The sequence below is a fragment of the Saccoglossus kowalevskii genome, chromosome 2, assembly GCF_978046115.1.
Source record: "Saccoglossus kowalevskii chromosome 2, keSacKowa6.1, whole genome shotgun sequence".
Classification (NCBI taxonomy): Eukaryota; Metazoa; Hemichordata; class Enteropneusta; family Harrimaniidae; genus Saccoglossus; species Saccoglossus kowalevskii.
In genome coordinates, this window is record NC_140642.1 from 27620641 (window position 1) to 27637650 (window position 17010).

The following is a 17010-nucleotide window of genomic DNA, read 5'->3' on the forward strand; positions in this document are numbered from 1 at the left end:
GAATCTGAAGTTGGAACCAACATTATCACGCTGGAACCGGGATGACTGAAGTGTGTCGTCAGTCGCGTACGACCTGTCAATATTGCCGCCAATCAATCTGTATGTTGCCGCCGTTAACAATCTTTAAAATTGTCCTCAAATATTTAAATATATACATATTTCCGACAAACATTCAGATTTACTGTTTACTAACAAGCGTTAAGAACATCCGATATTGCGTCAAAATGACTTCAGTCTATATTCAGAAAATATTTCAACAAATACGGTTGCCACAAGTTCTTATATATACACACTATTGCCTAAAATTAATATATGGGTATAACAAAAAAATACATGACGGAACTAGTTCAATCATGATTCTCGTATCAACATGGCATGGTCGTACGTCCGTGAAATTACCAAGGATTTAAAAATCATTTATATTTATAGAAAAAAACAGCCACGTCTTGACTCATTAAAAATATGAATTTGTCATCCGTCGTCGAAATGGTCGAAAATTGTATAAACATTTGATTATCTCAACTCCGACTTTAGTTGTGGCAATTGCCTCAGTTATTTCTAAGATATTTGAGTTGTGTCTTTTGTCGAGAGATATATTGAAACAACTAATGTTCAGTTTAGATTTAAAAGTATAACCATTCTACTGACGGATATGTCCATTTTCGTAATAAAATTTATAGGATTTGTATAATAATATATAAATTATAGTCTTTATTGAAGTCATATCCTAAAAATGGACATAGATCTAAGTACAATAAAGCATGGTTGTCATTCCATGTCAGAAACATTCAGAATAAAAAGAAGAAGATACACTAGTATAAAAAAAACTAAACTAACCAAAACTAAAAAAACAAACTTGCCCGAAAGTGCGTTAGAAATGCAAATTAATGAAGTAAATGTTAGGATTACTTATTTAGATATCTGCGAGGCAGCTGTTTTTTTGTAATTTGCTTTCTCTTAGGTTGAAACATTCGTATATATATTTTGCTAGACATTTTTGCATGACAATATTCTTTGTGCATAGTATGTTGATAAAGCTTGTATCAGTGTTGCCCTCAGAACACTGTCTAATTGTGTTGAGAAGGATCTGTCTTTCACGTTTGTACAACTGACATTTAACAGAAAGTGCTCTTCATCTTCAATATCATTTGTATTGCATACAGGACAGCTTCTTTCGATAATGTTAATTTTATGGTATCTGCCCATTTCAATTTGTAAAACATGTGCGCTTAATTTTAGTTTGGTCATTGATGATCTGTGTTAGTAGTGGGTTATTTACTGTCAACAGATAATTTTCAAGTCCAAATTCAGTTTTTAATTTTCCATAAGTACGTAGTTTATTTCTGTGGTTAAATGCCTTTATTGTCATTGTTTAGAGAATCCCTACTGTTTATTTTTAAGTTCTTTTCAAGTGCTGTAGTAATATTATTTATTATATAGGTATTTGTTCTTACTAATCTTTCCATTTTCCCACTCATGTTCCATTATAAGGTCTTTGAGAATTGTTTTAATACAACTGACCCAATTTTGGCTGTCTGAGTTATCCATATTGATTGCCAATCTGTATGCTTCATTTATGAGGCTGTTTTCAGGCATATTACGCAATCTCAACCAATATTTAAACATCTGTCTGATACATGTAGTTATTAGGGGGTATCGCCCCAATTATAATAAGCAGGCAAGGTTTGTGGTCCTGCAGTTTACCTTCATTATGAACTTGCAAAATGTTAAGTGCATGTTTTCCATTGGTGACAATAAGTGCATCAATAAGTTTTTATTTTTTATTATGTCACATTATGTCAAAATTTCTGCACAATATGTGAATATTGGTATGATCATTGTATAAACGGCATGATTCCCCAGTGTTTTATAGACGCTACTAAGGTATTCGACAGGGTTAAACACTGAGATTTGTTCAAGAAACTTCCTTCATTTGTAGTTCGCATTATTATTTTTTGATACAGGGAACAGTTATTTTACGTAATATATGGGAAGGCAATCATTTCATGTTTCAAATGGTGTCCGTACCATTCTCCCAATGAAGGCTGTTTGTAGTTCAAGAGAATGATCTTAGTAGGCGATTTCAAGTTCAATCAGCTAAGGTTAGCAGGAATATTATTAAAAACTCGGTTTATGCCAATCATCTTGCGCTCATTTACCCGTCTGCCAATTAGGCTCCCGGAAGGTTGGTCAAAATATGTGAAGCACCGGGTCAGACCACAGACGGAGGCGGCGGCAGGAAATGTTGCATGGGGGGGGGGGGGTCTGCTCACCATCCCATGAGTATGATACGTCCCGTACAGGACACGGGGTGACGACCACCACCCTTTATTGTGAAATCCTACTTTTTTTTAAATATTTGTTGAAAAACATTTTGTATTCAATGTATATAGTAAAGAAAGGGTCATTTTATACAATGAAGCTGAAAAGATTATTCCTGACTTTACAAATCTTACACCTGAAAATAAATTCATGAAAATAATGTCAAATAATAACTTAACAATTCCTCTGGCACAATATCTAAAATACAGCTTTGCTATTAGACAGTAGCACCTACTTAGTCATTGACCTTTTTTTAAATACCTTTTTTAAATTATGTGTTCATTGGGTTTTTGTTTTTATATTCAGTTTATAGTTTTTTGTTGTTGTTTCATTTTATGTTATTATATATTTCCGTTACTAACAATCTAGTCTGTTTTTGGTTGTCTTTTAAACTATTAGTCATTGTAATTTGATTAATTGTTATCTGTAATTTTCTTTTGTAACCTTTAACCTCCTTCAGTAGGTTGTTATGAGTTAATACAATACTATTGTATAGATCAACGGACATAGCCACTAATAGGTCTGAAACTGGGAGGAAACTGCGTATGACCAACATTACAAAGAAAAAAAAACATAAATATGTATAAAATTAAAAGGTACTATCAAAATGACGAAATAATTTAGGTTAAGTGCAGAAAATATATCATTATCAGATTTGAAAAAACTGACATACATCTAGGAATAGCTGAGCCTTTCCTAATATTGACTACCCTAGAATGTAATTTATAAATATCTTCGGTAGGGGGCGATGGTGCTGATATGCAGACAACTCAGCGACCGTGACATTTTGGATTTGAATGTTGGATTAAAGTACCATATAAAACACGGACAGTAGTAGTCAAAATTAATGATATATAACTACCAAGTATATTTCAGGATGCACTCTTAATGTTGACGATGAAAAATTGTGTTGGTGTTATTTCAATGCTTATCGAATTTATGTACCACATAAAACAATGTTATTTTCAGGGCCTAAAATTATAGCGGTATGTTTTTGAAAATAAAACGTTTTTAGAAAAAAATCATAGATAATATTGCTTTGAGCGCAAATTTTGGCAATTTTATATCAATGCTACGTGAATGTCCCATACTATTATATGTTATGGTTGCCTAATCGACATCGTCGGTATATACATGTTGAAGGACAGTTTAATTCATGACGTTTTACTGGCGGCAATGCAGTTCAACTGGCCGCAACGTTGACTGGCGGTACGTGACTGACGGCATGCTTCATCCCGGCGTTTACTGACACACATACATTAAGGATAATCTACTTCCGGTATTGCACCGAGGAAAAAAAGAGGAGATGGAAGAATGACATATTCGTTTTGTGATTCAACGTCAAATTCACACCATGGTTCGCATCGCCGTGATTGGCTGTGGTCTTATGGGTACGAAAATAGCAGGTAATACTGTACACACATTCTTTCCCCCTTTTATAGCCTTCCTCCTTTCCTGCTGTGTCGTGCTGGCCTTAATTGGTCACGGTGAACCAAGAGCAAGACGAGTTGCGAGACGGGTCTAGTCTCCCGATACACAGGCTATTGAGCGATATACTTGTAACGTTTTTGTCATTAATAATTTAATATTTTAATTGATATACAATAATAACTTGAAAACGATAATGAAAATATCCGATTTGATAGCCAATATGCACCCATGTTGACGTATCAAGCGCATGTTTTGTTTTTTTTACAAATATTATTGTGGAAGTATCTCCATAGCAACAGTAAGGTTCATGTATAATGAAAATAAAATGTTGCTAAAACAATCAGTGACCTGATGTTTTTATAATGTAAATTGGAAAGTGTGATATTTTGAAATACATAGTTTGACAACCCAATCTTCGCCAATGATCACTTCAAGTTGAAATAGGAGTTTAATAAGGGTTGATTTTCAGGGTTATAATTTATGTATTCACCTAAATTGAATTTCTTTCAATATGGTTGTAATAAAGAATTATCTTATCTTATCTTATAATCCCAGTATACTGCATGTATGGAAAATAAGACAGAATATGTACATTTGTTTCACGATCCAATTGAAAATGGCAAACAGCAGCTATTTTTGTTCGAGAGGCTCAGTCTTAATGGACAGATTTTGTTTAAATTTAGTAATACACTTGGCATTGATTCATTTTTAGGATTCAAAATGGTTCAATGAATGCTGTTCGGGGCTCATATCTACGACATTTCCTGAGCATTCATGTTTGAGCTTTATATACACCCCTCCCAAATCGTTATTAGCAACTTACACACTTCTTGGAAGAAGTGGAAATGGTTACAAAGGTGAAATAACTAAAAACTGAATAAACTACTAATAATAACAAATAAAAACTAAATAAACTACTAATGATAATAACAATGAAGGAAAACAACAAAGAAAAAAACTATAAACTACAATGATTAAGTAAGGAAGCGCATAAAAATATAGCAATTAAATCGGCAGGTGTTGCTAACTTGAGTCCATGCAGTTTTTTACCGGGGGTATATTTTTTTGGTGCCAATTGAATTATTAATTTGCTACTGTACGTTATTTCGATGAATTGTTTTTTTATTGTAATAATTCGGAAGTTTTTTATGCATTTTTGTCATTGTTGCACGTAAATATGCATTTTTGAGTTGTGTTAAGTAGATTTCTAATCCAAAAGCAGATTTAAACCTTCGATATGTTCTCTGTTTGTTTTTTACTTCCTTTACTTTGCGAGTATCATTATGAATTTCATTTTTGTAATAAACATAATTTTAATTTTTTCATCAATATGTTTCATCTGTGTTGGACAATTCAAGATGACCAAATGGCGACCATTTTAACCCTTTCACCACCAGTTCCCTCTTATCATCACAAATATAAAATAGTTCCGTTTATAGTCTACACTTTCCTTCAGAAGATTGGGACAAAAATAGAAAACTTTTTTAGGGTAAAAACTGAAAAATGTATAAAAATTTTGTCTGTTGGCTCCAAAATTAGGGTTCATTTTCAGAAATATTGAAGAATATTACAAAAAGTACAGAAAATTTGGGCGAGAAATTCTTGTGGTGAAGGAACCATCATTCCTATACCTGTTATACCTGTCTCATTCAAATTCAGAAAAGACCATTTGTTTAGCAAGGCATCCCACTAAATAAATGTGTACTGTTTCGTTTTACAGGTGATATGGCATATCATGGTCATAGAGTGAAGATATATGACCATAACCCAGCTGCCCTGGATGTATTTTATCATAATTTAGCTGATGACAAGGAAGAATTAAAGAATGAGGGTCTCATGACTCATCCAAACTTTCTTGTAAGTATATAAAACTATATGTACCTTGATTGCCTAGGCTATAGTCAACTTGTCATAAAGGAGAAAAACTGTTATTCAGAACCTCTTTTGGGTGATATCATAGTAACCAAGACCATGCCCATAGCAACCGTGCTTGAAATGAATGTCTTGAATTACTAGTCCGGTCTACTGGTGTACCATTTTACCCAAGATTGTCTCACACATTTAATATCTGTGGGAACGTGGCTGAGAGTCATTTATTAATGGTAAACTCTTTGTACAGCAAATTCAACTGTTGTTCCCTTTCACAAAATAAACTATTGGTCAAGACCTGTAGCCAATAGGAAATATGTTCACTTAGTCCAAAATTAAAAAAGAATACATAAATGTACATGTATCGTCGAAATTTTAGCAAAAAAATTATGCTGTTCAAAGTGAGTCTAAAGACCTAAAGTTTGCACAATCTTGTAAAACAGTATTGTGTAAAAGAGAAACACTTCTGAATATTGCATTTTTCTAAATATTGTATTTCTTTTCAAAAATTTATGGCTTAAATTCTCCTTTAATTATATTTGTATGAAACGTTGTTTGTAGGTTTAGGTTTGACCTTATTCAGACAGACCCCTTGTAATTATTACAGTTGATTTGACCGTGGCTGTCTATTCTGTTTACAGGGTCAAGTTCTCTGTATGAGTCGATTAGAAGAAACTGTTATAGATGCTGAGTTTATATTTGAAGCTGTTATTGATGATTTACAAATTAAACAAGATTTATTTGAAAGTAAGTAGATATTGTTTCTCAATGTTAACACACACATATGCATTTTTCTCAATAAAGTAGATCATTTCCTAACACCTAATGAGTTTATAGAGGTGTCAACAAATTTGCAGAACACAGAAACTGATTACATGAATGCTCTAAAAGTATTCCCAAGAATAAGATATATTTTGATGGTAGAGTAGTTGTGATGCTTAAGACACTTTCAAATTGGTAGTACTGATGATGGAGTTGTTGGTTGAATTCATTGTCTCGTAATTTTAACCTTTATTATAATATTACATTGTTTGAGTGTGTAAGCAATATTTTAAATTTTTTCTCTAGGTGTTTCTCATTTATGTAGTCCAACAGCAGTGATTGGTTCCAATACTCTGTACTTAGATATGAATAAAATAATTGAAAAGGCAGCATACAAAGAGGTAGGTGTCAGACTTTACTCAATATATGTTATGCTGTATACCTGACTCAGACATTACATGTATATGAAAAAGTTTACAAAAGCCTTCATATTTCTTTTCAGAGAATTCTTGGTCTGAGGTTTTTACATCCAGTGTACACAATACCTGAAGTTGAAATTACAGCAACAAAATTCACAACATCACAAAATGTTGAAAAAGGTAATGTTTAAATGATAGTTGTTATGTGAATTCTAATTATGTTTAAACAAATAATAGATTCTCGTGGAATCCATATTTTACATGATGCATTACAACAACCATTACACATCTACTGCAGTATTCATAGTTGCAGTCTTGCTCAACAGAATTGGTATTGACAGCAAAAATATGCAAATGCACGTTAAGTAGTCTCTTCTAAAGCTGTGTGCACAACTTCAGTTGCCTTATGCCTTTTGACACTTTGTTTACATTGTTTAATGTATATTTAAATAATAAAACCGCCAGAATAAATTCGTTCACAAATAAGATTATCGAAAGCCATGAAATATAACTGTAAATTTTGTCATGTGTCCATGTAATAATAATTTCTGTATTTTCCTGGTAAATCATGCAATTGAGCAACCTTCATAGTCAGTAGCTCAAACTAAAAACAATGCCAAAACGAAAGTGATGTGCCACTGCTATAAAACTGTAATTTGAGTTTTCTTCAGAAATTGAGCAACAAGTCATATTTATAACAAATCCTCTAGCTTTTAAATCATCAAATTCCTAGATCGAAAAACAATGGCAATGACTGTTGATGTGGTGTATCTATATTTTTTTTTTCATTCGCTGGCCACAGAATACACTGCGTCACTCATGGAAATACTAGTAACTTCCATACCTAACAAACATCAGAGTGAGGTTGTGGCATTCTGTCATGTATAAATCGTGTGTCATATTTATACTATCATACAGTATTGGGTGGGTGGGTCTTCCATACATACATTTCTAATGGTGGGTATTTGATAATGAACGCCCTCACACCAAACACACCCATAATTGAACATACACACATTGGAACACACAGTTAAAATAAAATAGTCCGAGTACAATACACTCAGTTTACCACCGTTGTGACACTGTATCTTATTTCTATTAATTACAAAAGTACAATTGACAGTACTATTTGAATCATTTTTAATTTTCTCTCAAACCAGTTCGACATTTGCTTGAGAGGATTGGGAAAACATTGTTTTTTAGATCGGGTCAAGAACCACTCATACTATCAGAGGAGCAAATAGAATCCAGAAAACAAGGTATGTGTGATAACATTGCGGTATAATCTGTTTTTGGAAGTTTATGATCTTACTTAATCATATGACACGCAATGTGTGAAAGCATCATCAAAAGCTATTAAAGTCAGATCTAAATGTCAAATTCTAAATCACAATGTCAGAGGCGAAGCTATATAGAGTTTATATATTATTGCTGGTAAAATAGTGAATTAAATACTAGCAACAGTGAACCCATTGCCAATAACAGTGAACCCAGTGCCACTAACAGTGAACCCAGTGCCAATAACTGAACCCAGTGCCACTAACAGTGAACCCAGTGCCAATAACAGTGGACCCATTGCCAATCACTGTGAACCCAGTGTCAATAACAGTGAACCCAGTGCCACTAACAGTGAACCCAGTGCCAATAACAGTGGACCCAGTGCCAATAACAGTGGACCCAGTGCCACTAACAGTGAACCCAGTGCCAATAACAGTGGACCCATTGCCAATCACTGTGAACCCAGTGTCAATAACAGTGAACCCAGTGCCACTAACAGTGAACCCAGTGCCAATAACAGTGAACCCAGTGCCAATAACAGTGGACCCATTGCCAATCACTGTGAACCCAGTGCCAATAAGTGGACCCATTGCCAATAACAGTGAACCCAGTGCCAATAACAGTGGACCCGGTGCCACTAACGGTGAACTAAGTGCCAATAACAGTGGACCCATTGCCAATAACAGTGAACCCAGTGCCAATAACAGTGGACCCATTGCCAATAACAGTGAACCCTGTGCCAATAACAGTGAACCCTGTGCCACTAACAGTGAACCCTGTGCAATAACAGTGGACCCATTGCCAATAACAGTGAACCCTGTGCCAATAACAGTGAACCCAGTGCCACTAACAGTGAACCCAGTGTCAATAACAGTGAACCCATTGCCAATAACAGTGAACCCAGTGCCAATAACAGTGAACCCAGTGCCAATAACAGTGGACCCAGTGCCAATAACAGTGGACCCATTGACAATAACAGTGAACCCTGTGCCAATAACAGTGAACCCAGTGCCACTAACAGTGAACCCAGTGCCAATAACAGTGAACCCATTGCCAATAACAGTGAACCCAGTGCCAATATCAGTGAACCCAGTGCCAATAACAGTGGACCCAGTGCCACTAACGGTGAACTAAGTGCCAATAACAGTGGACCCAGTGCGAATAACAGTGGACCCTGTGCCAATAACAGTGGACACAGTGCCACTAACAGTAAACCCAGTGCCAATAACAGTGGACCCATTGCCAATAACAGTGGACACATTGCCAATAACAGTGGACCAGTGCCACTGACAGTGGACCCTGTGCCAATAACAGTGAACCCAGTGCTACTAACAGGGAACCAAGTGCTAACAGCGGACCCAGTGCCAATAACAGTGAACCCAGTGCCACTAACAGTGGACCCAGTGCCAATAAAAGTGGACCCAGTGCCAATAACAGTGAACCCAGTGCCAATCAAAATTATTGGACCCAGTGCAAATAACAGTGGAATCAGTGCCAATAACAATGGACCCAGTGCAAATAACAGTGGACCAGTGCCAATAAAAATTATTGGACCCAGTGCAAATAATAGTGGACCCAGTGGCAATAACTGTGGACCCAGTGCTAATAACAGTGAACCCATTGCCAATAACAGTGGACCCATTGCCAATAACAGTGAACCCAGTGCCAATAACAGTGGACCCAGTGCCAATAACAGTGGACCCAGTGCTACTGATAGTGGACCCAGTGGCACTGACAGTGGACCCAGTGCCAATAACAGTAGACCCAGTGCCACTAACAGTAAACCCAGTGCCAATAACAGTGGTCCCATTGCCAATAACAGTGAGCCCAGTGCCAATAACAGTGGACCAAGTGCCAATAACAGTGGACCCAGTGCCACTAATAGTAAACCCAGTGCCAATAACAGTGGACCCAGTGCTACTGATAGTGGACCCAGTGGCACTGACAGTGGACCCAGTGCCAATAACAGTAGACCCAGTGCCACTAACAGTAAACCCAGTGCCAATAACAGTGGTCCCATTGCCAATAAAAGTGGACCCAGTGCCAATAACTGTGGACCCAGTGCCAATAACTGTGGACCCAGTGCCAATAACAGTGGACCTATTGCCAATAACAGTGAGCCCAGTGTCAATAACAGTGGACCCAGTGCCAATAACAGTGGACCCAGTGCCACTAACAGTGAACCCAGTGCCACTAACAGTGGACCCAGTGCCACTAACAGTAAACCCAGTGCCCATAAAAGTGAACCCTGTGCCACTAACAGTGAACCCTGTGCCAATAACAGTGGACCCATTGCCAATAACAGTGAACCCTGTGCCAATAACAGTGAACCCAGTGCCACTAACAGTGAACCCAGTGCCAATAACAGTGAACCCATTGCCAATAACAGTGAACCCAGTGCCAATAACAGTGAACCCAGTGCCAATAACAGTGGACCCAGTGCCAATAACAGTGGACCCATTGACAATAACAGTGAACCCTGTGCCAATAACAGTGAACCCAGTGCCACTAACAGTGAACCCAGTGCCAATAACAGTGAACCCATTGCCAATAACAGTGAACCCAGTGCCAATAACAGTGAACCCAGTGCCAATAACAGTGGACCCAGTGCCACTAACGGTGAACTAAGTGCCAATAACAGTGGACCCAGTGCGAATAACAGTGGACCCTGTGCCAATAACAGTGGACACAGTGCCACTAACAGTAAACCCAGTGCCAATAACAGTGGGCCCATTGCCAATAACAGTGGACACATTGCCAATAACAGTGGACCAGTGCCACTGACAGTGGACCCTGTGCCAATAACAGTGAACCCAGTGCTACTAACAGGGAACCAAGTGCTAACAGCGGACCCAGTGCCAATAACAGTGAACCCAGTGCCACTAACAGTGGACCCAGTGCCAATAAAAGTGGACCCAGTGCCAATAACAGTGAACCCAGTGCCAATCAAAATTATTGGACCCAGTGCAAATAACAGTGGAATCAGTGCCAATAACAATGGACCCAGTGCAAATAACAGTGGACCCAGTGCCAATAAAAATTATTGGACCCAGTGCAAATAATAGTGGACCCAGTGGCAATAACTGTGGACCCAGTGCTAATAACAGTGAACCCATTGCCAATAACAGTGGACCCATTGCCAATAACAGTGAACCCAGTGCCAATAACAGTGGACCCAGTGCCAATAACAGTGGACCCAGTGCTACTGATAGTGGACCCAGTGGCACTGACAGTGGACCCAGTGCCAATAACAGTAGACCCAGTGCCACTAACAGTAAACCCAGTGCCAATAACAGTGGTCCCATTGCCAATAACAGTGAGCCCAGTGCCAATAACTGTGGACCAAGTGCCAATAACAGTGGACCCAGTGCCACTAATAGTAAACCCAGTGCCAATAACAGTTGACTCAGTGCCAATAAAAGTGGACCCAGTGCCAATAACTGTGGACCCAGTGCCAATAACTGTGGACCCAGTGCCAATAACAGTGGACCCAGTGCCAATAACAGTGGACCCAGTGTCAATAACAGTGGACCCAGTGCCAATAACAGTGGACCCAGTGCCACTAACAGTGGACCCAGTGCCACTAACAGTGAACCCAGTGCCACTAACAGTGGACCCAGTGCCACTAACAGTAAACCCAGTGCCCATAAAAGTGGACCCAGTGCCAATAAAAGTGGACCCAGTGCCAATAACAGTGGACCTATTGGCAATAACTGTGGACCCAGTGCCAATAACAGTGGACCCAGTGCCAATAACAGTGGACCCAGTGCCAATAAATGTGGACCCAGTGCCAATAACAGTCGACCCAGTACCAATAACAGTCGACCCAGTACCAATAACAGTCGACCCAGTACCAATAACAGTGGACCCAGTACCAATAACAGTCGACCCAGTGTAAGTCACTGTAGACTCATTGTCCGAATCGCACAATTTCGCTAAAGCTGGTCATTCATAACCGGCCCACGAACCCGTACGTGATCGTGTTAGGAAAAGCTGTATTTCACTGCAGCTAAATTGAGTCATTTGAATGGGCGTGCCAAGGAGCTGGCGCCACAAATCATAGTGTCTGTATCATAAATGTGAAGATCGGGAGCTCAACACAGATTAAAACAATGGGGACGATGAAATGTCTAAATACATATTTGTGCAAACCATGTTTTAGTAAACTGACAAAACTGTCAAACTGATAACATATCGACTTGCCTGATTTGGTCTTCGTTGCAACACAGTCGAGGGACTGAGAAAAATTTATTTGATTCAACCATTTTAATTTTACCAAGTAATGTGCAGTTTCTTTTGTGAGTTCTGATTGGGTGATGCAAATGAGCCGAAGTGAATCTTATAATTGTTTGAGGGTAATTCGTGGTGAAATCTGCCAAGGGTTAATGTTGAGGCTTCGGCCGAATAAATGGTCCTTGGCTGGCGAAGATGTTGTAGACCTTGTTCTAGTGCCCATCAAAATGAACCTTGTGTCTACAACAGTGAACCCAGTGAAAGTGTCAGTAAACCCCCAGTACTGGTTGACACCAGGATAGTATATTAAATTGCCAATTGATAGACAGATAGCCTCACAGCTCTGTCATGTAGTTCCAAACATAAATATGGTTTCTGTGGTTAAATGCACTGTATGTCATCACCCACACTTGCAATTTAAACATTAGTAAGTCTAATAATATATTTTTTCATAGATTTTTGGCCATGTTATTTTTTTTTTTTTTTTGAATTATTACCAGTCTCACTTTCCAATTTCTAATGGTTTGTCCAAGCCATTAAACTGTATTTATAAAGACTATTTTAATCTTACTCAAAGCAAGAAGAGAACAGCTCAGAAGACAGAGAGGTTTGATGGGGATTGCAGAAGTTTATATTCCGCAGTTGGGTCACAATGGCAACCTATCACCACCACAGGATGATGATCTTGGTAGGTTTTTTTTATCACATTTTATGAGAAATCTTCACTGCAAGGTCTTTAACTTGAGCAGGGGAGTCATGTAAATACCACTCACTTCAAACCTTCAAGTCACTGTAAGTTTGCATGGAATTCAGTGCCTGGAATCATAGCATAAATAGTTTATATTGGTTGATTTTGTTAATGAATATATATGTATATGTCTGATGATGCTTGTTAAAGTTTTAGCTTTAGATTTAGCTTTATTTCAAAGATAATTTTAGATAAATCTGATGATTAGTCCCTAAAATGGAACAGATTTGTTCCCCAGTTGGCACAAAGGCATAGTTTGATTCTACATTGAACAAGGTATGCATTGATGGATTTCATTCAAACTTAGTACATATGTAGAACACTGCTGGACCTTGTGAGACCTTTACACACTTCATATTGTTTTACTAATAACACATTCAGGGTTTGATACAAAAAAATTAGTTGAAAACATTTCATTTTTTTTATGTTTGTGTGCAAGTATTAATAATAACATGTGCATTATAAAATTCTCAAAAAATTACTGATGTTTTATTGCCAGAGAAATAAGTTAATTTTTTTATGTGTTGTTTAAAAAAATGGCATGTGTTTTGTTTAATAAATAATTTATCTACACACTAAGATAAAAAAAATACTTAGTTACATGATTTTTTGAAACAAAACCAGATCCATAGCAATTGTGTGTTGCTAAGGTAGTGATACTGTAAAAACTTAAACACACATTCCAGGAAATTTGGCTAAATTTGGCTGATTGCCAACAATTTCATCACTTTTTGATAAATGCTAGCAAAAATTTGATTTTAAACTACCTTTATATTTGTTCTTTTGTAGCCAGTGTTAATGACCGTGATTGTGCAATCTGCATGGATCGCCAGCGTGACTGTTTATTATGTCCATGCCATCATATGATCACCTGTATGGAATGTGCAAAGTCACTGCTCAATCGTAAAGATTTCTGCCCAATTTGTCGAAAAGACATCACAGAAATTATACGAGTGTTTCATTCATAACAGAGTGATGTATGTTACCACAGTATGTGTACAATTTGTAAATATTCTTTCTATAACAGTTTGAATGTCATGTCATTCATTTTGGTGACAAATGTTTTGATAGTGAACATGTCCAAATCAATATATTATATGTAATAATACTATATTGGTTTAATTATGGATTCTTAGGGAAGACGTCAAAAGATCGATGTCGGATAAAAAACGTATTTCCTTTAGTTTTTTTTTGGGGGGGGGGGGGGTTTGACCTGAAAAAGTTTCCATCCTACAAAAATGATTTTATTTTTTAATGAAGTCAAAAAAATCTTGCAGTATTTGTAGTTCTATCCAATCATGGATAGAAATAACTGAAATGGGAAAAAAAAACCAGAAAAATGGTTTGGTTCAAGTGTAAATCTGTGCGTCAAATGAGGTGCATTTTGCAAAATCTTCTTACACCCACCCGGCAACCAACTGCTATGCAATACTACTGTCCGATTATCAATTTGTATTTAATGGTGAATGTAGTTTGACGCCATGACCAATATTTATCAATTAAGTTTCAGTGGGGGGGGGGGGTAAGGGGGTTTGGAAAAAAACTAAAGGAATTAAGTTTTTTATCTGACATCGATTATTTGACATCATCCCTTAGTGTTACATGAAAGATGCATGTCTCAATGTTTGCAGTGTTCCATAATTATTTACTTAACTTGTATATATTTCTGTACATATCTAAACAAAATATAGTCATCTATAATTTATAAATGTCTTAGACTAGTCCAGTCAGTTCCAGTCTTGTACCACTGCGCAACTGTTAATCTGTTGAATTGCGGCCAATGAGCCGCTTGTGGTAAGAGACTCATCATAGTGATGTGCTATCAATCATTATATGAAAATAAATCTGTCACCGTATCCCCATATGTTACGGAGTATTTTCATCCTACCATATTAGGAAATGCGAATTCCAAATATGGAATGATTATGTGTGTAAGCGTCCTCTAATAATAAAAGCAAACATGGCTGCCCAGACTAGACTCCGTACAAAGAAGTTCGCTGATTCTGTTCTAAGCATTTTGAAATTTGGCATTCCCATGGTGTATCCTTAGAAGAAAAATATATATAATAATAAGGTTATTACGAAGATACCTCAAAGTATGAACTCAGACAGTACGCCGCGAATGTCGGTCGATAATCCAGCTGTACTGTCTTTGTGCATACTTTGAGGTATTCTCGTAATAACCTTATATTATGTACATGTCAATGGAGTGAGCCAAAACATGTCACTGTGTATTGTTAACATTGTACTTACGTTATAATTATGTAATTTAATGTAAACACAAAATTACAACCACTGCTGAAGAATGAACGTATGTTTAGTTGGATGATGTATCAGTGTAAAAAGCTGTGCAATGTTCTCTGTGGTTGCACACTCTCTATGTTTATAAGATTTAGTTGTAATCCCCACTTGTTTTATATAATATTATTTACAAAATAAATAAAATGTGTTGTGTTATTGAAACTGCTTGGCTTCAACTTGGACAACTCGCACTTCTTTTATTTCCCTGTGTTTATATCAAATTCAACTGTCATGTAAATGTTACACAGATAAACAAATGTTTTGAGAGAAGGTGGCCCTTTTTAGGGACAGTACTTGATTCAAAAATGGAAAAAGATATTTCCATTGAGCTATTGTTACAAGATTTAATGTTTACTTGGGAGATTTCTAAAATCACAAAAGGTTGAGTAGGTGGAAAAGAGCTTTTGTCAACTCTTAACTTGGCTTTATAGTGAATAATAAAATGAAACACTCCACTTAGAATTACATATCTATTGTTTGATGAAAAATAGCTAAAATGACTATGATGGGCTGGCAATAAACATTTATTAATTACCAGTCCAGATTATGGATAGGTACAACCCACTGCTGCAAAGTTTTCTTCAGTCTGTGTCCCTGTGTATAACAAATATCATAGAGAGCAGAATAACAAACATGCACAGCAGATACATGCACATGGGACGGAGACTGGAAATTGAGTCTTTAAGTGTCAAAAATAATACCCTAAAGCAGTATCTCACTATTAAATATATTTTTGTTCCAGGCAAAGTGAGAAAATAAGGACTTATAATTTGATCTCTGTTTGTGCGTGCATCTTCATCTATACCTTGGATTTGCTGGGACCGAATACATTCAAACATTTATCATGCATTGTGGGATACATTTGAGCATGTCCATTCAGTTCATGACCAAATGCAAGATTGCTAAATATTCAAAGTCAAGCATTTCTAGAATTCTTAAATTGAATCTCGGTCCTGTATGAACCGATTTCATTCAAAGTCAATATAAATATCAGGAAGTAAAATACCTTGATGTATGTCTGATAATGCAAAATGTTGGTTGTTAAAAAAACCACACATATTTCTTAGACTGTTATGCAATTGTTTTATGTGCAAAGCACAAAAGCTGACTTATACCACATTTGCTCTATTGAAATGCAAATAAATGTGCATATTAATATGTCATACATTGTATGCTGGATCGTACATTTAGTAGAATTTTGTCACAAACTATATTCAGTGTTTGGGACTTCGTAACAAGGCTGTGAAACAGTCATCTTTTCAGATAAGTCATATGGCAAGTTAATGAGTCATCCAGACTTCAACCTTTTCTAATGCAAGCACCTACAGAATCAAGGTTCTTCCCTAACATTACAGTCCACACATACAGAATCAAGGTCCTTCCCAAACATTACAGTCCACACCTACAGAATCAAGGTCCTTCCCAAACATTACAGTCCACACCTACAGAATCAAGGTTCTTCCCAAACATTACAGTCCACACCTACAGAATCAAGGTTCTTCCCAAACATTACAGTCCACACATACAGAATCAAGGTCCTTCCCAAACATTACAGTCCACACCTACAGAATCAAGGTTCTTCCCAAACATTACAGTCCACACCTACAGAATCAAGGTCCTTCCCAAACATTACAGTCCACACATACA

The 17010-nt window shown here is 36.9% G+C and overlaps 1 protein-coding gene across 1 annotated transcript; it reads left to right on the forward strand.

Moving 5' to 3' along the window:
* The first annotated feature begins 3494 nt into the window (after positions 1-3494).
* Positions 3495-15525, forward strand: LOC100370451 (uncharacterized). Its single transcript, XM_006813086.3, has 8 exons — positions 3495-3728; positions 5474-5610; positions 6264-6369; positions 6691-6785; positions 6887-6983; positions 7964-8062; positions 12892-13002; positions 13852-15525. The coding sequence occupies exons 1-8, from the start codon at positions 3677-3679 to the stop codon at positions 14028-14030; spliced, it is 876 nt and encodes a 291-aa protein (XP_006813149.2). The 5' UTR covers positions 3495-3676; the 3' UTR covers positions 14031-15525.
* The last annotated feature ends 1485 nt before the right edge of the window (positions 15526-17010 follow it).